The 21,626-nt window shown below is 41.8% G+C and overlaps 2 protein-coding genes across 11 annotated transcripts in view; one reads left to right on the top strand and one right to left on the bottom strand.

Moving 5' to 3' along the window:
* The window catches only part of Gas2 (growth arrest specific 2), a 130,984-nt gene that overhangs the window by 105,057 nt on the left and 4,301 nt on the right, over positions 1-21,626 (top strand). The window lies entirely within an intron of this gene.
* Svip (small VCP interacting protein) overlaps positions 796-21,626 on the bottom strand; it is a 35,278-nt gene continuing 14,447 nt past the window's right edge. The window contains exon 4 of the mRNA XM_021263935.2: positions 796-11,888. Coding sequence (XP_021119594.1) covers positions 11,862-11,888 — 27 coding nt within the window. The 3' untranslated portion in view covers positions 796-11,861. The remainder of the gene's footprint in view (positions 11,889-21,626) is intronic.

Genomic DNA, 21,626 nt, shown 5'->3' with positions numbered 1-21,626 from the left:
TGAATAAAGGATCATCGTCATGACTGTTATTGTTATAATCTTTTTACGTTTGAAAACCTTGACACTTAAAAGGAAAAGAAGATGAAAGGATTCCTTAGTTTTCAGCCAGTCAGGAAGCACAATTTCAGCAATCAACGAAGTTAAGAACCTTTTGATTGGGGGTTATGTTCTCTAGCATGGTCACCTGGGGAACATTGTCTCCTATAGGAACTCCTTCTTGTCAGTTGGAAAAAAAAGAGGACAGCTTTGCAGCAGCAATGTCTATGGTACTTGAGAGACTTTGTTTTCCTCATGCCAGCACCCCAGCTCAGCTATACCCAGGGCTTCCTGGCAAGTCTTGTCCTTGATTTTCTGGGTGCTCATGTTTTGTTACCTAGGAAATGGATACAGAAGTAGTTCTCTTCCAGGTCAGTGTATATGAAGAACCAAGCATATTATACAAATGGTTTACACTGTAAGTAGCAGCCCATCGCTCTAGGGAGTTCACTCTGCCCTTCCCCACAGTTACTTTGCTGCACTCCTCACCATCCGGGCCACTGGCCCAGTGTGTGCTCCAGTGTTGCATCCCCCTCCCTGTGGGCTTCAAAGCAGACACAGTCCTTCAAATGTGGCTTCACCAGTGGTCCACATCTTTCATCCACCTTGTACTTCTCCTCCTGTGTGAGGCAGGTGACTGTCGTGTCTGAGATGTCTCCTGTCACTCTTCCTTCTCGCTGTTGCTTCTAACTGTGAAGCCTGAGGTCAGGATGGAGATTCATCTGCAATCCTCTGTATCTTCTGTAATGGCCACAAAGACCCCAGGAGACCAGAGACCAGGAAGAAAGGAAGAAAGGAAGAAAGGAAGAAAGAAAGGAAGGAAGAAAGAAAGGAAGCAAGCAAGCAAGCATTCTCACGTGTGAAGGACAAAAATGGAGAACAGAATAGAGAAAACCGCAAAGCTCATCGTCACACTCTAGATGCTGCCTCTCTGCTGAATCCAAATGCCAAGAACAGCTGGTTCAGCCTTCGAGAGCTGGGATGTTTGTCATCTCGTCCCAGCCTGCTCTGAGGTCACAGACCGGGATGTCACATCTTTGCCAAGGGAAAAGGAAAAATAAATAAAACAACAACAGCAAAACCCCACACCCCTGAGAAAGCGCATCCTCATAGGCTGCTCAGCAAAAGAAGGCCAACAGCAGCAAGCATTTGGTGGCCTGCCACCTCCTCTTTTTCTGTTCATCCTGGGCGAAAGGATGCTCTGTCCTCACACTCTTGCCTAGCCTGTCTGATTCACTCCTGACACACTGCTTCAGTGGGAGCTGCTTGCCTTACCCTTGAGTCAGTCCTACTGTACAGAGCCCTGGCCCAGCAAGTGCCAGATGGCACTGAGTCACGGCTGTTTAAAATTCAGGGACAAGATGATATGCAGAGCAGAACGGTGTACGTGTTGACAAGAGGACCTTGCAGGTGTCTTGGAAACCTGGGAATGCCCAGTCGTCCCCACAGCTGTGCCTGGACAATCGCTATGATTGAGAACTTCTTCAGATGCCCTTGCTACGTGCGTCTCCACCTTCACTTCTGTACCCCTGCAGTACTTGGTTGGTTTGTTTTTGTTTTGTTTTGTTTTGTTTTGCAGTCTGCTGTTTAAAGTAATGAAGGATATGCTACCTTCACACAGAAGGTTGCTAGAACATCTTCCTAGTTCCCTTCTTCAGGACGATGGATCCGTAGGAAAGTGAACAACCATACAATTACTAATCACTACTGGCTTTACTTTCGTGGAGGAAATGGCAATTCCGTATCTGAGCGAGCCCACCCTTGAATGAGGTATTGTTAAAATGTTTTTAACAATACCTCATAGGTCTGTGAAAATAATCACAAACCACTCCAGATTTTCATTTCTGAAAGTAGATTCGCATTTGCATCAGAGGACTTAAATATCTGTAAAAATGAACGTTATCTGAACTGATGCCATCTATCTTACTTTAAACAAGCTGACCCATAGAGATACCAGTGGAAATTATAAAGAATGCCTTGAAGTTGGTTTCGAAGATTAATCTCTAAGATTAGCTATGTATCTCATTACTTAACACTGTACCCTGTCTCTGTTCATCTATTTGTTGATTAAAAAAAAGCATTTATTCACTTAGTCACAGAGCAAGAAATTATCCCTTGTCCATTATATTCAAGGTTCAGTGTTTGGTAATATTAAATATAATAGCAGTAATTAATAATAATTTGTAGTAGTAATAGGATTAATGTTAATAATAAATCACATCTAAAAATATCCCGGAAGCTTTGTTGAGGTTCTAAAGAAATATAAAGTTCTAAAATAATGAGAACAGAAATAATTTATCTGTATCTGTCACTATCTTCTATGAATGCTGGCCTTGTGTGGCAACCAATACTCTTCATAGCAATTGAGAAAATAGTCTCTTGCGTGGTCATGGGAGTCACAGATTTGATCACAAAAGCATCAGATACGATGGGTGGAGCACTGTCAATTTTGCTAAGTTGTGAACTATCTCCATCTGTACCAAACACCATATTCCTGACCTCCTCCAGAATCTGGGGTTTAATCTTTGAGAACTTATAAAAGAAAGCCTTTGTGTACATAACACATGCAGCTATGCACAACAAAATGCAATGTATGTACATATACTTAGTTACTACATAGTGTGTGTATGTATATATCCATGCATACATTTGTTATATTCACACAGATGTTTCATGCGTGAAAAGTAGATTTATTCTGGAAACAAAAGCAACTTTATGGTTTTGAGCTTGGTAAAATAAATAGGAGATGCTGATAAGAAATGCTCTGGGAAAAGATGTTTACTCCTTTTGTTCAGATATAATTTGAACAATGCAACCCTACATTTTTGTCAGGGACAAACCCACGCACTTGTGTGCTGCTGCCACCTCGTGTCTACCTATGATAGCTGCAATCTTGTCTTTCATCAACACACAGGCAATGGTGGAAAACACCTTGGTATCTTGGTAGTCCTTTTGAAACCAATGCTAAATAACGTTGGGATCTAGATGTGGGACTGTATTCATTCCCATTACCTTTAAAAATTTTTTATAAGTTCATGATTGCAGTACGTAACGATTACATTCACCATGGTCAGTTAGCTCACGTACATAACAAATCTTAATTCTTTTTACTTCCGGGTCCCTCCCTCTCCTCCTTCCCTGCACCTCTTGGTCCCCTTCTCATTTCCAAAAGACGGACCATGACCTTTGAGAGAGCGTCACATTTCCTAGCTGACAGTCTCCAGGGGAATGGTTCGCTGGCTTCTTGCTGGGCACGAGGCTCATCTTTCTTTAAAATACCAGTCGTCTCTGCAATAAGGACGACCAAGTGTCCTCAAGCCTGCATCTCAGCGTTCCACAGAGGGCATGGGCGACATACCTCCTCCGCGTTGTCTTCATTCCAATGGAAAGTATTATTCTGAGCCATAATCTGATAGCAAATGTGACACAAAAAAGGGAACCAGGAAATAAGAGAAATAAGGGATTATAGTTGAAATTGAGTAAATGATTGAAACATGGAATTTTCCCATTTACTGTAAGTTGGCTTCTTCATATGACTAGTCATACACAGAATAGGGCTTCGTAAACTCGGTGCTATGGACATGTTGAAGAGAAATGTTCTCACTGGGGATTTGAAGCCTTTGTGTGTTAGTGTTTTCAGAGCATCCCAGCCTTGCCCACACCTGTGGGTTGTTTTTCTCCCACTGAGGTACTGTGGATTGAAGCCAGGAGCCTCACTCTGTGCTATGTAACCAGCACTTTTATTGGTATTGACATTAACTTGGTAGAGATGCTTTGAGGGAATCAACTGTTACTTGATAATCAGCTAGAGTAGAAAAGGTTCATGTTCCTGGCAGTATTCTGGGTCCTAGATTTAAAACCCACATACAAGCTAGGGAGGCTGAGGGAGGAGGGTCACCAAGAGTTTGAGGCCAGCCTGGGCTGTAGAGTGAGGGCAGTCTGAACCTAAAAGTGAGAGGTCTCAAACACAACAGAACAAATCAAAAAATAATAAAATGCATGTGCAAGGTGTGATCAAAAGGTTATATTGCCATTAGTCCCCCCTCAAGACACTCATGCTTGCTTTGAGCACACTAACCTCATTGTTCTTGTCATTTTCTGAATTCAAGAAGCCATCTTTCCTGAATGTCTTTTGTTGTACTGCTGTCGTTATCTCAATGTCCTGAAATGATTAGATATGTTTACTCTTTATGGCCATTTTTATTTTGGAGAAGAGCTGGAAAACAGTGCCAGATCCAGTGAATGAGCTGGATGGGATACACTGTAATGTTTTTAGTAGTTTCCCTCTCAGTAGATGCACTGCACAGCAACATTCACTGTGTGTCTTATTACCTCTTAGAAAGACACTTACGAAAGAGGACGTCCAGAAGTGCTTCAGACAGTGGCAAGCATGATGGGACAAGTGTGTTTGAAGTGTTTTGGGCGAGACGAATGGCAATATGTCTTTTACTCTGAGTTTTTAATTTAAACATTGACCATATATTTTGATCGCAACTGGTATCTGTACCACTTTATTCATTCTTTGAAATTGATTGCCAGGAAAGAAATATTTTGCCTATAAATGCTAACTGAGCTATAAAATGAAACCTTTAGGGTGAAGATTCATTATCACACATTAATAGTGCCAAAATACTTTTCTAATTTCATATTATATATAGACATGGTTTTCAGATCCCATCCTGAAAGTTACTCTAAAATGACAAAATATTTGCTAAACCACTTTTCCTTCTGTGTCTCAATTTTCCCCCTGCTAGATGGGTTAGGCACACCATCCCTATGCTTCCAATTCCACATCACACCAGAGATGGTGTTAGTCTCTCCCTGTAAATCAGTGGTGCATTCGGGGAAGATGAACACATGCATCTGTCGGGCAGGGAGATGAGAATGAAGTCAGTGAAATACTGTAAGAAATATCCTAGCACATATACCCGCCTTGTGAAACCTCTCTGGCGTGGACGCCTGAAATGGCCTCTAGAATGGTCCACTGCGTCTACTCTCCTGTCTGTTCAGTCACCACCGCACAGCCAGAACGAACGAAAAGGAAATATAAACCTGTTATCCTCAGGTTCTTCAAAGGTCTTGCCTAGAATTTGAGGACCAAATCCTTCCATGGCTCTGTGGAGCTCCTGCCTAGCCTTCCAAGCTCCTCTGATGACCTCATCCCCTTGGTTTTCCTTCACCATTGTCACCATCCACGCCCGGGTAGCACAGACAGTGAATCAAGAGTGCTTCATAGCACTCAGCCCCCATGGCTGGAATACGCTTCCCCACCTGCTGCCCCCCCCAACTTGCTTTGCCAGATTGACAGATACACATTTTTAAAGCTTTCTCACAGAAGGATCACCTTCTAGGCAGTCTTCTTGGACTTCACTACACTGTCGTTTTTCCTGAGGACCCTTTTACGTTGCATGTGACAGAAACTGGGTTGACAGTGGCTTAAACGTCACAGTGCCATGAAATTCAGATTGTCACTGCTGCATTTGGTTCACGGACACAGTCATCCCAACAAAGACAAAGGATCCTTCTGTCTTCCACTCTGGATCTCCTACTGTGGAAGTTTCATGTTCACCTTTCTCCCTTCGTGGTCAGATGGTAGCTGCTGCAAGCTGGAGTCATCCTATCTGAGTTTCAGGTAGGAAGAGGATGGAAGGGAGAAGTTCCAGTCATGGTTTCCTTTCAGACATTTTGCAAGTAGTTGGCCAGTACACTCATTTGGCCACGGAGCTCCAAAGAGAGCTGAGAACGTAGGTTTTTTTGAATTCCCTAGCTCTAGATCAGAGGCAAAAAAGGGAGAAGGAGATTGACAATGGTCACTGAGTCTGTGACTTTACATTGGGTGATGACACACAAATGATTATGTTTGTATCCCCTTATCCTGACTGGACTTGTTCTTACTGATATTCATTATAGTTGGATTTATGTGTTCAAGATCTATTTACTTAAGAGATTTTTAAGCTTCCTGAAGACAGAAAAATGTTAGATTTACTCTATATAATATAACCAGTGGTTAATATGTTATTGCTGGGAACCCCTGGAACATTAGTGGAAACCTCTGCAGTAGGCTCCAATCTCCTGCTCAGTGTACCACTCAAGCCTGAGGGGGAAAGAAACCCTAAAAGGCAGAACTAAAAGAGACAGAGAAATCGGGAAGCCAGGATGACCAATGCTGGTCATGCAGTAAAGGCGTTGGTTGGTACAAGCCACTGAATTTTACTAGTAATCAATCAGGGAAAAGGTGAGCTCCATGAGAGGGTGGGTCTACATGTAAGGGTGCTCAATCATGCAGTTTTTATGGAAACTAATGGAGGCAAGGCTTGTAAAGGAAAAAGACAAAGCATTCTCCAATTAGGAACCAAATAGACAAAACATACAGTTGTAATTAGAACATTATCCTTGTAGTTAAGAAGATTTTCGTTGTGGGAATGGAATTTGGGTGGGAGTTACTCTGATTTGGGCATATAGGCTTCAGCTCTGCACAGCCTGCACTCCTCACAGCGTGCTTTGGGCAGAACTGATACGGCAGTGTCCCGCATATTATTTGTTAGATTAGTAAATATCTTTGAAAGGATAAATAGAGTACAGAGAATCTCAGGCTGGCCTTATGGAGAATAAGATAGTATGTAAAACTCCTTGCTTACAATGAATTATTTTTTCTCTCTCTTGATCCTTCTTTTAAGAAGCAAAACAATTATAGAAAATTTTCTGAAAATTACAAGAGAATGATTCAAAGGAAGGTCAAATGGGCTCTGATTTGGATATTGAGGGTATGAAAACTATGAAATAGCTATGAAATGAGTAGGTTTTGAATCACTTCCTGTATGTCATCAGGAAGAACATATTCTATTTTTTTAATTACAGAATTCAGGAAATAATAAGTAATATAGTGTGCCTGATGCTTGCATAAGGTAGATATAAATGGAGAAGAAAGAAAAAATTATGTTCAGTCATGTTTTAAAGAATGTAGGATGTGTGTATCAGAGATTTTCCAGTAAAAGTTTAGTTCAGCCTACTATGCACAGGCAGAACAATTGGCAGAAGCTATTTTTTTTTTATTCAGGAAAGAGAACAATGATCTGATAATACATGATGAGAAGGAAATTGTGGAACTGATTTCATAGAAATTAAATTGTACTGGACTTGGTTACTCCTTATCCTGCACTGGTTTTTCAGCTGATCCATCTTGTTTTCAGCCCAGTTAGCCCTTCCCTCGTTCAAAGCCACCTGTTCTGAGGCATTCCCCAAACCTTCCTGTATTCCTGCCTGAGATCTTTTTTCTAGCTCATCCCAAGAACAAACTATTTCAAATGTTGGGGTCCTAAAAACTTGGTCCAAAGGAAATTTTAAGATGAGGAGTTGAAATATAATGCTCAAAGTTTTATGTTGTTTCTTGCAAGGCCAATGAGAGGCTGGAAGACTGAATAGAGGACTTACATACACAGATTCTTGAAGGTGAGGGTGCAGAAAAAAGCTCACTTTCCTCAAGTCTCAGCCTGTCACCCATCATTCGTAGCTCCTATAAAAGCTGTTGACCTGATCTCTCTTGCTTCAAACCTTGACTTCTCTATGGTCTACTCAAGGACTCTGTATAACAAAACGCTAGTCATGACCCTCATCCAGGTGCATAAAGAGAGGTCCTTTTATACATGGCGTCTCCAAGAACTCGATCTCCTGATAGTCTCCCCACTGCTCTCACATCCTAGCTATGTGAATGGCAAACTGTTCAGCATTACATAGAGACCTGGATGCTTTACATTGCTGTCCAGCTGCAGATACCTTTCCTTTATCCTGAGATACCTTTCTACTTATTTATCTAACAAAACTCTACTTTTCTTTTTGACTTAGATCATTTCTTTCAGAAAACCTTTTCATAAGACCGTTTTACAAATCTCAAAACTAGGCCGATATGCTTTCTTAACATGCTTTGCAAACCTTGACCAGAACAAATCTGACAAAGGTGTGTGGAAAATGGTTAAAAATGCTTTATAGTACAGAGAAGTTTAAAATGCCATGTGTAGGGAAGACATGTTTTTGCTTCAGAATATTGAAGAAAACTGGAAATAAAGCAACCTATAAAATGAACTTCAGAAAGGGAATAAAAATAGCATTGAGAGCACAGATAACAATAAACCCCCTGCAAAGTTGAAGAAACTCTAACCGAAATAGCTACTATCAGAGATCAATCAGACTCAAGATGAAAAGAACAGGGATCAGGAGAAATTAAATCCCCTTCTTGAAGACCTCATAGGGAGTGAGAGAAACAGAGGAGAAAGGGTGGTGGGTTTGACATCTGAGACTGGATAAATAGTGAGGATGCGGGAAGATTTTACAATAGAGTTCCTTGTGAAACTGTGTAAAGAGGTAGAAAAGATACCAAGGGGAGGGAGCATTCTTTAAATGAAACCTAGGCAAGAAAGAGCAGCAAGCTGTAATGGTGATGTCATACTTAAAGATCGGACCTGGGCTGGTGTGGACAAATGGCTCAGTTCAGCTGGCTGATCTCAGCTCTGAGGTCTTCAAGGCTGACAATTCTAGTTTTGACAATGACTTTTAGGAGCTAATGATTAGGGTCAATGAGGGAAGAGCCATTTCAATTTTATATTATAGATGAATCGTAGAATGAACAAGGGTGGAAGTAGGGATCTTAGATTTGGAAACCTCTAATTTGACTTTAACATTAATTACAAAAATTTTATTTTAATTTTGCTATATATGTAGACACCAGGGGTTATGAATCACAAAATGGCAGAGAAGGGCTTTGGATGGCCTCAAAAGATGCTGTACCAGGGAACAGGGGACATTTAAGGAAATAGAAGGAAGGATGAGAACCGGAGTAAGTTGCAGGATCAGCAGCTTTGCCTCCCTAGACCTGTAAGGCAGATAAGGGATGCTTCAGAGGGGCAACAGTGGTGACATTTCTGTCACCAAGGCAGAGATGGATCTATACATGAGCCCATTAAGTAGACAGGCACATGACTGGAAGTTTAATTGAATTGGATGTAAAGAATTAGGAAACATAGTTTAGACTTGTCAATGGCGAGTGAATTCTGCTGCTCGTCCAGCCTCACAAGTCAGCTTAAAATGAAGGGACACAAGTAGATATTTATCAGAAAATCTATACCTTCTCACCGATACAGATACAGATATGCAAGGGGGTCCCTGGAATATGTGAGGATATTTGCACAAAGAGGAACATATTGCATGCAATGGTTTGTTGGGAAAAGAAAAGGAAGTGGCCAGTGGAACCACACGTCTGAGGATTTGTACTGTGGATATTCTCATTAAGAAAATGCTGTCATTTCAGAGAAGTAAACAAACAAGCAGAAAGTAGTCCAGTGTGGTGCCCACAGTCTAGACAAATTAAAAGAAGACCACTTCCTTTAACAGTAGTTGAAGGAAAAAAAAATCAAGAAATGAGGATGAATGTTGTATGTTTATATCAGATGAGCAAGATATATAAATTATTTATCTAGCTACATGTTTGTATGTAACATTCCTGTACCTATGTGCACACATGCCAACACACACACATAAAGACTTTAGAAAACTATGGAAAAGTATAGAAAAGAGAGGACAGAGGTATAAAATTATGGAAATACAGAAATAAAAGCTAGCTGGTGAAATTTTAGAGTACAATTTGGAAGGAAAGGAGTTATATAGTTTTTGAAGGTGAAAATAAATTTCAGAACTAAGAAAGTCAACAGGAGAGCTTTGGGAGTTTGTCTGAAAACAGGGTAAATTTCAACAAGCAGTTTCTGGAGACACTTTCCCAGGGCATTAGCTACATGTGGCTTTTATAAACAGAGTTTGTGTCACCCTCCCTGTGGCCCAGAAAACAGTAGGCTCATTTGTAGGCCAGCATGAGGCCGAGCCTGGAGGAAAAGTGAGCAGGCATAGAGGGAGATGGGGTCTTCAACTCTCTGGCCCTTGCTGTGAAAAGTTCTAACAATCTGGAAGTCACCTCCTCACATTGCAAAAGGAGCTGTGAGATTGAATATTCAGTAAATATTTTTGATTCAAAATAGGTCAAACTATGTAAAAGATGGAGCAGAAATTTTAGGCAAATGATTATAAGACCAAATAGGAGCCAGGCGTGGTGGCACAGGCCTGTGATCCCAGCACTTGGGAGGCTGAGGCAGGAGGGTCACCATGAAGTCAAGGCCAGCCTGGGCTACAGAGTGAGTTCAGGACCAGCCTGAGCTGCAAAGGCAGACCCTGCCTTAAAACAACAAACAAACAAAAAGACCAAATATGCACGCAGAAGTGATTTTTATAAACGTATTAGTGCATGAGATTAGTTTATAATTTTCTTCTATGTTTATAAACTATTTAAATCACAGGAAAATCATCTAATCGTTCCATCCTTGAAATAAGTCACCAATCTGGGCTTAAGGTGGCTGAGAAACAGAGTTCCAAGATGCAGGAGACTCTGCCTTTGTGTATCTGAAAAGCTGTTTGCGGTGGTTAGGGTTACGGAGAACACAGTGGCCAAGCTACGGAAAGAGTGGAGAGAAATCGGGAGAACAGGAAACTTTTCCCAAAATGCTGAAGTTTATGATTATTGCAGATTGTGGTGCATCTTAGGGAAAAGTGAAGGCTGAAACAAGCCCAAACAAGACAAACAGCAAGGCTGTGAACGGCAAAGTTCATATCAGGGGTTTGTCTGAGGATATTATGATTTTTGTTTGGTGGCCAGAAAAATTCGAGTATGTGGAACAGGAAAATAATTTTAAAATGAAGTGGTGTAGGAAAGGATTTTATAACCATAAGTCACTAGTAAACTGTTAGGGAATGAATGGAATGAGGTGACTGCACTGTGCCTAAGGTCTGAATATGCTCCATTATCTGCCACTCCTGAAGTGCGTTAAGGGGAGAAATCTCATCATTGATCTTGTAATGATTTCGGGCAAAATTGCATCTTCATAAAACGAAGCATCTGCGAGCCTGCCAGCCACTTGCTGATAGAAGAATAAGGTTTTCAAGGTAATGAAACCGTTTTCGTAGTGAAAACTCTTTTTCCCCATGTAGGTGTTTTGCAAACCTATTTCTCCCCTTTTACTCTTGTTTTCTTAAGTCACAAAGCTGGACATGTTCCGCTGAATTTAAGTATAAAAATATACGCATGCATTTAACAAATGATTCTATAAGACTCAGACGCGAATAGCAAAGCGCCCCCACCCCTCCTCACCTGCACGGCTTTCTCCTGACTTCAGTCAGAGGCAGCGAGTTTTGCCTGTCACTGCTGCTTCTTCCGTTATTTGTCCCTACGTACAATTATATGGCTCTACCTTAGTTCTTAGGGTTTAGGCATTTTCTATGAGATAATCATAAACCCAGGGTAGCGGAATAGGAAGGTGGTGATCTCCTCCCCAGGTCTCCCCTTCACCCTACCACACCTGCATGTGCCTCTTCCTCCCGTTACCTCAGAACCACCTGTCCCGTCCCACGTCCCGTCGGTCAGATCACCATTCAGTCTTCAGTGTGTTCCTCGCAAAGATTCTGTAAGGCACCACCATTACCTTTGCTTTCTGAAGCAACTTGTTCTCCCTGATCGGCAGGGTCCCATTTTGTTGTTCTAAATATGGCCTGAGTAGTCCCCAGCAGCCCTTTCCAGGCCTCCTTGATCACGGCAGCGTCTGTGCCACCGTCACAGGCAGGCACACTGGTTAAGGCACTGGTTTCATTTTGGGCCCCTTTGTGCTTCCGCTCTCTTCTGTGTCTCGCTGGATACTGCCCAAATTGTTCTTCCAGGGAATCCTTGATTTCCTGGATGACAGTCTGCCCTGGACCATGCTCTTGCTTTATAGAACTCATTGAAAGAAAAGGTGCTATCGTCCAGAATGAATAATCAGCATCTGTAATGAAGCAATGAACATTTTAGGAATGAAGGACACATCAGGAATAAACTAGACGATCCTCGACTCTCATTTGTGTGTGTGTGTGTGTGTAGGTCTTCAGATAAAATATGGAGTTCTAGGTTACATTTTAATTTAAGATAAGCACCAGATACTTTTAAGCATGTATACATTCTAAATATTGCAAAGTACATACTTAGACTAATAAAGTGCATGTTTTTATATGAATTTCAAATTTAACTGGATATCCCACATGTACACATGTGAAATCTGGCAATCCTACTTATGCATAGACTACATAAATAAGAATACATATAACATGCAAATAAAAAGCCCGTTAGAAAGTGACACATGCCACGGTGGGGTGGGGAAGGAGAGGTGGGAGCTGGTAAGGCACACAGGGAGTGCCAGGAGGGAGTCCGCTTTTAAGAGTGGCTGAAGTAAGCCTCACTGAGAAGATGAAACCCTAACAAGGGCAGGAAGAAGTAAGGAGTTAGGGCTGCAACTGTCCGGAGGAAATGTTTCCCAAAAGAAGGCACAGCACACACGGACTGCCCTGAGTGCTTGAGAAAGAGCACGGAGCCCGATGTGACCATCAGTGTACCTGAAGGGCATGGTAGGAGACACCCCGGACCGGGGAGGTAAGGCCACCCCACACCATGTGGTTTACTCCCAGGGACCGGGGAGGCCAGGCTCCGACAGAGGAATGCCGTGAGGGCCTGTTTTCACGAGACCCCTCCAGTCGCTTTGCTGAGCATATACTGAGGGCCAAGGACAGAAGCCTGAAGACTAATTGGAAAGTTATCATGGCAATCCAGGGAAGATGCAGGAGCTGTTCCCTAAGGAGGGAGCTGGGGGGAAGGAGGGGCAGACTGGAACCCGAAGGCATTTTTCTTCTAACTTCTCACTGAGAAAGACTTTCACGTGAGGAGTTCTTTCCCATGTGAACTCTCATCTGCGTTCTTCAATGATCATTGTATGTGCTAGCTTTATCTTCTGTCTTGCATCTTTTCATTTTTTGTCCAAGTAACCTCCCAGTCTGAAAAATCTCTGATTCTGTTTCTACAGAGTTGAAACCTCCTCGGCTTCCAGTGGTGATGATGTATTCACTGGTGGAATAGACCATCACCGACCGAGGAAATCTGCTGCGGGCTGTGGGGCAGACAGGGGACAGTGATTCTGAGCAGCTAAATAACCCTCACGCTGATTTTTATCCTCTTCTCCTTCTTTGCAGCTACAGTTTTTTCCTCATCTAATGGGCTTATCTGTGGCTCTTACACCGCGCTTTTCTATGGTTTACAGGCTTGATGTGGCTGGCTTATTTTGGACAGTTTTCATTTCAGACTTTCAGCTCCTCCTCCTCTCTCACCTTTAGTTTCAGCTCATTTATTTTCTGTCTTCTAAAAACACGTTTTCAGATCTTTTTTGTCTGTCATTTCCGTCTCCTGTTTTCCTTGGTTCTGTGGCTTTATAATATTTTATTTATTACTTTTCATTTGATTGAGGCTTTGGAAGGAAGGAGACTCATGTTTTCAAATATTTTTCCAGTTTAAAAAGCAAAGGGCTTTTAGAAATATTTAAATTTTCACTTTCAGTGAATCTAGAAATATACTAATGCTACATTAACATCATTGGCACAGTAATAGTTATTTAAAATATCTGGATTACAGACTCTGTTTTGCCTTGAAACCCAGCTCTTTCTTGAATAGATTTGATATCTTTGCTGCAGATGAATTCTGGGTTCACTCTGGTGTGGATCAACTATAAATCCTGCTTCTAGACAGGCATTCCCCTCCGAGCACTGGAGCCTTCCACCCTGCTGCCTTCACTATGCAGACTGTTTCATAAAATATTGATTATGACTTCTCTTCCCCCCTCCGAAATGGTGCCATACACTGGTGATTAGATTGTAGCTGAAACTTCTAAATGCCATTTGGTGCAGAGCTGGGGCCATGGAGAGCTTGCAGAACCGGTGATGGAGAGCATCAAGAGCTGCTGCACATATTTTTAAGCAGATACAAATGTAATTTTTTGCCTATCCTTACCCATCCTCTGTTGGCCGCTCTTCTCAAGTTTGAGCCCAGAAGAAGGTACTAGAGTCGTTTGTCCCCCTGTGAGCCTCAGGAGTTACCTTTTCCTCCCAGAAGGAAGTGACAGCGGTAGACTAGGAGTTATTTTCTCTCTAGTGCCAATGGTCAGAACATTTCTGACTCAAGGGCCTCTTCACGTTGGGGAAATGACTCGCCATGTCCTTGAGTCACCCACTAGACGATAGGGAACCAATATCACCACAGGCTAAACTGCTATGTGGTTGTGACAGGAAACTGAAATGAAATAAGAGGAAGTACTTTTCAGGATGCTGGTGTCTTATAGCTTCATTTTGCAAGGTGGCAAAGCACTCTGGGCACCTCTTTTCTACATCTTTATATGTGTGAAACAGTGAGGTTCTGACTCACATAAGCTGCTCGCAGGTTGTGATAAAGCACCTTCTTTGTTCTAGTTTGCGGTACATTCAGGGCGATGTGACCATCAGCCTGAACAGCACAAAATGGCAGCATGTCTTCTTAAAGAAAAGAGATGTTGGCCCTGAAGAGCCTGGCTACGACCCTGAGAAATATAAAACCAGGCCAAAGTGCACAGCCTTTGAATGGTGACAGGTGTTGTCTTTGAATTCTGAGAGACCCTGGCTCACACTGAAACTTTGTTTCTTCCTACCTGTGTAATCTTGGGACTTTACTGAACTTCTCTGCCTCACTATTTTCTTGTACATAAATGTGAACAGTAATGCAGACCACTTAGAGTTGAACTAAAGAGTGAGTGAGATAAAATCTGTAAGGACCCTATTATAATCAGGAGCAGCAGCATCGCAGCAGTATTATTACTTAGGAATTAATAATATCAAGCTATTGTTGAGTATGCTTCATGTTGCAGGCATTGTTACATGCTTACATAGAATAACATCTTTGTCGCAATGAATCTAGGAGTTAAGAATCATTGTAGCTATTATTTTGCATAGGAGACAGTGAGACATGCAGAGATGTAATAAATGTATTAGGATCATATTACAAGTTAGTGGAGCAATAACTAAGCATTCTGGCAAGGAGAACAAAAAAAAAGGAGAAAGAAAAAGATGCTTCTTCCCTGACTATTGTTTTCCTCTTTCTGAAGATTTATCAAGGAAAGGCTTGTAATAAACTAAGGGACTCTTGGGAAGCTAAAAGGAGATGAATGTGGAAATGCTTATAGACAATAAAGTGCTAATTTCCAAGCCTGTTTATTTGGGCTGTGATTAATGATTTACAATGTCACACACCTGAAGAAATGGAGATAAATTCTCCGCCTTCAGCCAAGAAGCTTTCAAATGTCGTGTGTGGTAAGCAGTGCCTCAGTTTACCCTGCTAACCAGTGACCTCATTCTTCATCTTGAAAATGCTGGCGTAAACCTGCAACCTGGCAAACTCCCACCGAACACCTGCTGTCTCTCCTACACTGTCTCTACTACACAGTGCTGTCTCTCCCAGATGTCCAATTTTGAGCATGTGCCATTTCAGAATAATATGAGATGATGACAGAGTCTGTTGTCCTATAAATTAATTTAGCACTCCTCTGGAGAGCAGATGACAGCACTCTAAAAACAATGTTTTTGTTCAAGTTACGGTGGCTGTAAAAACATTCAGGGAGCTGGGCAGCAAGGGGGGCCAGGAAGCTTATGAAGTCCCAGGAGACTGAGCTGAGCTCAGTTTAGGTGGGGTGTCTCCTCCCTGCAGTCCGGATACACACAGCTGACGCTTGAAAGAAAGGTTCCAGTGTAGAGCACTTAAGAGACTGGGAGAAATGTGAGCCTCTGTGGTCCGCTCAGTGGAGTGGGGCTCCCTGGCAGACACAGTTGTACTGAGGGACCTGCACGGCCCAAGCATGAAGAAGGCAAATATTTTATGAAGCAATTTTTACTACTGTGAGTCTTGAAAAACTTATATTGAAAAGAGGGTTTGTGAAGGGAGATCATGAAAAACAAGTCTGAATTTCCTTATATTTTCCTTTCTCTCCCCTTTTCCGCTTCCTCTTTCCTTCTGTCCATTTCTCTCTTGGTATCCCATTCAATTTCCCTCTTACCTGTGTGATTTCTGTCAGACCTTCATTTTTGGTCCCAAGTGGATTTTTCTCTCACAGAAATTCTTCAAGCAGAGATTAATGTGAATTGTCTTTCACACCTGATTTTTCAGGGCACAATTGTTTCTAAATAATGACAAATTATTTTCCTTTCCCTTTCTTCTATCTTTCCATGAGTGACGAAGGTAGATTTCAAATAGGCACTTAAACTGGGATGGGGCGTTAGCAGTAATTTCGTTGTTCATTTAATAAGCATCTGTTCACTTAACATTCATGTGTAAAGCATTTAATAAGCATTTTGTGCCTGGCACTGTGTAAGACCCAGAGTATGAAATTGGGTGAAGAATAACTTCACCTGGCACTCAACTATTTGTTGAATGTTCAAAGAAAAGGATTCACTTTAATTCATTTGGAAACTGTGGAGCAATTACTTGTGTGTAGGAAGGTGTGAAGCTTTCCGGAGATGTAAGGCATTCATAATACCTGTTGTGAACATTACATGGAGAGTGCTCCTGGGCAAAGACAGGGAGGACCCCAGTAGAGCTGTGCCCTGCTCAGTGTACTGAAGCCTGCACAGTGACACCTGGCAACCCTGATGCAGTGAGAAGGATGTGGGACAGGACAGTAGTAACTGGACCAGAAAGTGCTGTCTGCTAAATTAGTTATTTTTATAACTAACTGGGGGCAGTGGGTGGCGGACAGGGATAAGAGAGGAGATATCAAGCTTTCTAGAAAACTTCCCAGAGGATACTCGCTTCTTCCTACCCTGGGGTGCTGATTCTGCCCCCCACCCTGTCTCCTCCACACTGGAATGTGCTGTGCTGATGAGAATGAGTAGTGGGCCACGGGTGGGCTTGGGGTACGAATGGCTGAGGAACTGCAGACAACGGGGGACCACTCACAGGTCTGTAACGAAGGCAGCAGCAGGATTGGGTTTTCCTTTTCGGAAGCCTTGGAGGATTAGTGCAGGGTGAGAGATGATGAGGTACCCCCTGAAGGGTTTCCGCAGCCTCCGGTCTAATGACACCGGGTCCAAGCACTCGACCTGCGGGCCGCTGCCCTTGACTTTCAGAGCCACTCACACAAGATTAGAGTCTGAAAAGTGAGTTGATGTGTTTCCATTTCTAAACACTTATTAGTATTCCCACGGAGAAAAAGACATTCTTTTTCTTACTGAGGCTCCTTATACCTACACAGAAGGTGATTCCAGTCTGCCTTTCCAAGCTCTGTGATTAGAGAATAAAAAATCTTCTTTCTGAAATCCTGTTATCCTAACAGCCTTGGATCCCTTGATACAGCTGTGACCTCCCTAAGATTTATGGGAAGCTGTAGATTGATCATCTTTGCAGCTTAAGAAATTTCCGTGTCTCGGTCCCCTTCTCATGTACAAAAGCTCCATCTCCCCATGGCTTCCTATCTTTCTTTTATTTTGCTGTTTATTTGTATTTGGGGTTGGAGAGAAAGAGAGGGGATAGAGGGAAGAGGAAGGAGATGAAAAAGGAATTAAGATCTGTCATGCACATGTACCAACTTCCAAGAGCAATGTAATGATTGTGTACTGCAAACACGTCCTAATAAAGAATAAAAGTTTTAAAAAAGATAGAAGCTAAAATAATGTCCATTATATTCTGAATGTACATAGAAGAATTAATTTAATTACTTTCAACTTATTTTTTCCTTTGGAGTAAATATACTAGAATGGGCTACAGAACTTGTTTAGTGATGAGACTGTTACATTTGAGGGTTAGGAAAATAAGAGAAAAATGTGGTGCTAGAAAGCAAGAATTAGGTCGACAGACAATAGTCTGCTCAGTTAAACAAAGATGGCCCCTTTTCCGACCTGTTATAAACAAGCACAGGATCAATGTAGTAGGTGATTCACCCACTATTAAATATTGGGTTCATTTTCACGGCAATGCTTTTGGAAATAACACGATCTTTGATTGCAAAGCTGTGTGCTAGGTTGAGATAAGAGGACATGAGATTTCCAACCTGGGTTCCACAAGCCCCTTTTGCCATCTCCTCCTGTCTTTTTGAGCATTTAGAAAGGGAGAGAACTGCTAAGCACCTCATTGTTTCTTCTCCTTTATTTCCACAAAACTGTCTCTTTTTATCATTGTATTTGTGGCGCACAGTAGGTTCCCTTCGTATATCACTGCATGTGGGACCTAGGGAGGACTTGCACTGTTACATATGGAGAGGCCTCCTAAGATAACGTAATATTAAGTATTGCAACAGGACAAAATCATAACACAAAATGCCCTTGATAAGAATGAAAATATTTCGCTCATTGCTGAGAGAAATTATTTTTTAAATGACACAGAGCTGAGGCATGTTGATGCTTGGCTGGGTGAAGACTGTGTCAATCATAGGCTTCCAAAGGGGCTGCGTTTGCAATGTTGGCCCAGCTCAGGCGTGGGCTTAGAGAATTTCATTAAGGCCTTTGGGAAGGAGGGTGAGGTTGGATCTTAGTTTTTCCTCCTTTGTTCCCTTCACCATTGAGAAAGTTGCCTAAGTTAGTGATGGATCTCCTCCCCTTTGCAGTGGTCAGAAGCACTGTGAGCCTTGAGTCAGACCGCAGGAAATGGTAAAGGGTAGAACAGGCCTAACCTACCTGGTAGCACACACTGCTGGAGGACATTTGTAGCAACTCTGAACTTACTTTAAGTAAGTTTAAGTCTTACTTTAAGTCTTTACTTAAGAATAAATGTGATAAACAACGTAAATCCTCACTAATGAATACTCCATTGACCTTGTTGTAAAGAGAAGCTACCTTTTGTAATAAAAGAATCCGACATTGTTCAACATTGTGCAGGGTCAAAGTAAAGGAGCAATAAGAAGTACACAGAACCAGCGTCAAAGCCAGCTCCCGTGTACGGCAACAGATACAAGCTATGCATAAGTACCATCCTGTCACCTACCACCCACACATGAAATAATGAGGGCCTCTATAGGATCATTTTTGGAAATGGTATTCAACTTTATTCAGAATTTATTAGGCTATGACTCTACAAATCATTTATTTTAATTTTTTTTTTTTTTGTACTGGGGATCGAACTCTGGCCCTTGCACTTACGAAGCAGGCAGCAAAACCACTGAGCTAAATCCCCGGCCCCTGTACAAATCATTTTAAATGAGCACAGGTAATCTGCTTAAACTACTTCTTTTTCTGTACTAATGATGGTTTATCTGTGCACTGGTAAGTAACTAAGCCTATATGAAAATTCAAATCTAAGCACTTTGCAGAATAAGTGGGAATTGTTAAGAAAGGATTCACAGCCCAGTTCTGCTCACTTTTTCTTGCATAGTCTTGAGCAAGTTGTTTAACTTCTAAAGGCATCAGTTTTCCTATCTATGAAATGGGTGTGGTACTGATAATAATATGGGTGAGGCAAAGTATGTACAGCCTGGGAAAGTGTAAATGAAAGGGAGTACATATGATTCCATTATTGACGTCACTCTGAGTTTATGCATATGAGTTTCCCAGATGAGAAATACCTTATCCTTCTCCTCAGAGATCTCATACATGATTATGGAAAGGAACATAGAGGTAAGCCAGCAGTTCCAAAGCTGTGGGATGCGTGGAACAGTGAATTTAAATGTGAACTACCCAGCACACTGTATCCGTGAAGGACAGGTTCTGGACAGATATTTTAGGTGGAGGTGATATTTGGACTAGGGGAAGGTTGGTGGCCTGCTAAGTCTGGAGAGCACAGCAGAAATGATATTCCACATTTAGGAGCTAGTATGCAAAAATATGGAAGGAGATATATGCTACCTGGGAGAACAGAACTAAAAAAATTCCTGGGACCCTGAGCGGAGGGTAAGGCTTCCAAGGCTGGCAGGCTTGGCGAATAATATATGAAAATAAAATAAAGAAACTTGAGGGTGGGGGATTTAGCTCAGTGGTTTCGCTGTCCGCTGCGCAAGTGCAAGGACCCAAGTTTGATCCCTGCTAGAGAGAGAGAGAGAGAGAGAGAGAGAGAGAGAGAGAGAGAGAGAGAGAGAGAGAGAAAGGAAAAAGAAAAAGAAAGAAAGAAACTTGAATCTCAGCCTACAGGAGAGGCATAACTAATGAAGGTATTTAGACAGAAGACATGGAGTCAAGTTTGCATTTTAGGAAATCCTTTTGGAGACAGTTCACTAAGTGAATCAGAGGGGGCAGTGCTAGAGGCAGCAACACCCTTACAGGAGCTTGGGGAAAAGACAAGGTGCTGAGTTAAATAGTAGCAAGGGTATCAAAGTCCCTGAAAAACCTTTAGGAGTAAATGAATGTTCTTGGTATCTAGTTAGAGAGAGAGCCTGCACCACCATCCCTGCTAGGAAGATAGTGGCCCAGGGGGGACTTTGCATTCTGAAGCTTGGGGAAGAGGCAAGGGGTAACCTTGTAAGTTGAGAGATAAAAATAAATGGTAGTGAAAACCACAGGATCACAAATAGAGACAGGTTAGAATGAGAAAAGCAATAGAGAAATCTCAGAATCATTCCGAATCCTTTGAAACAGCAAAACTTGGAAAGGTAGAATAAATGGAACCTATGAAAAAGGGAGAGGAAGAACAATGAATTAGGCAGCATACAATCCAGAAAAAAGAGTCTGGTCATAGATAGTCAAGGGATAGAGGACTTCAAGGAAGGAACAGTCAAAGATGATCAGAAATCTTGCTTGACAGATTAATCAAGACAGAGAAGGAGTAGCGGCATCTATTGGATTTGGTGCATCTAAAATTACCCATGAGTTTCCTTTTCTCAGTGGGCCAGAAAAGAGCAAGAGCACAGAAGCCATGTGCATTGTGGGTTGCACAGTAATTAAGATAGGAGGACAAACACCGAGTATCAACTTAACTCTGAAGAAGTTCAGATGTAAGACGAAAGTACAATAGCTAGAAGGATATAGAAAGGGGGTTAAGATGTTCTGGGAGGAACTGAACTTGGACTTCTTTTGGAGAAGAGAAAGGTGAAGAAAGGGGAAATGTAGATTTGGGTAAATTACCTGGTAGAGGTCTCAAGAGAGAGAAAGCAAGCTTGATGAAGATGAAGTGAGCAGCAGACCCAATAGAGAGGAGATAGGCAGTGTGTTTGAGAATGATAGAGCACCAGACTGCACAGAACCGACCAAAATAAAAATAAAATACAGGAATTAAGTAATGGCAATGGGTCTAAGATCACAAATCTCTAAGTCCCTAAAATGGATTGAGTTCTTAGAGGAAGCATAAAAAAATAGACCTTCTAAATCAGCTGAGCCCTTCTGCAAGCACAGGAAGGGAGGGTGAGTGAGTTAGGAGGGATTTATTTGTTTTGTAGGAAGTTAATTCGCTTTTAGGTTAAACAGTAGAAGTTTTGCTCCTGGAGATGGAGTTGGTGTTAAACTTTTTTTGAGACTGAGCCCAAAGTGAAAAAAAAAAAAAAGATTATGGAATTAAATCTATAATTAGGGTCACCAATCTCTATGACCTTAATATCTTGATCCCATGCTGGGACCTGTTGCCTAATAATACCAGCCTAAGCCCCTCTCCACTCTCAAAGATAACCAGACTGAGGCATGAAGAAAGGTAATAGGTTTTGTAATTACGCCTCTTCAATATGGAATCAGTATTTGTTCTTGAAGATGTAGCAGATCTATTTTAAGTA

This window comes from Heterocephalus glaber, unplaced genomic scaffold, assembly GCF_053883595.1.
Source record: "Heterocephalus glaber isolate CG9 unplaced genomic scaffold, H.glaber_assembly_v1.0 deba00001428, whole genome shotgun sequence".
Lineage (NCBI taxonomy): Eukaryota > Metazoa > Chordata > Mammalia > Rodentia > Bathyergidae > Heterocephalus > Heterocephalus glaber.
This window is presented reverse-complemented; position numbering and strand designations above follow the sequence as displayed.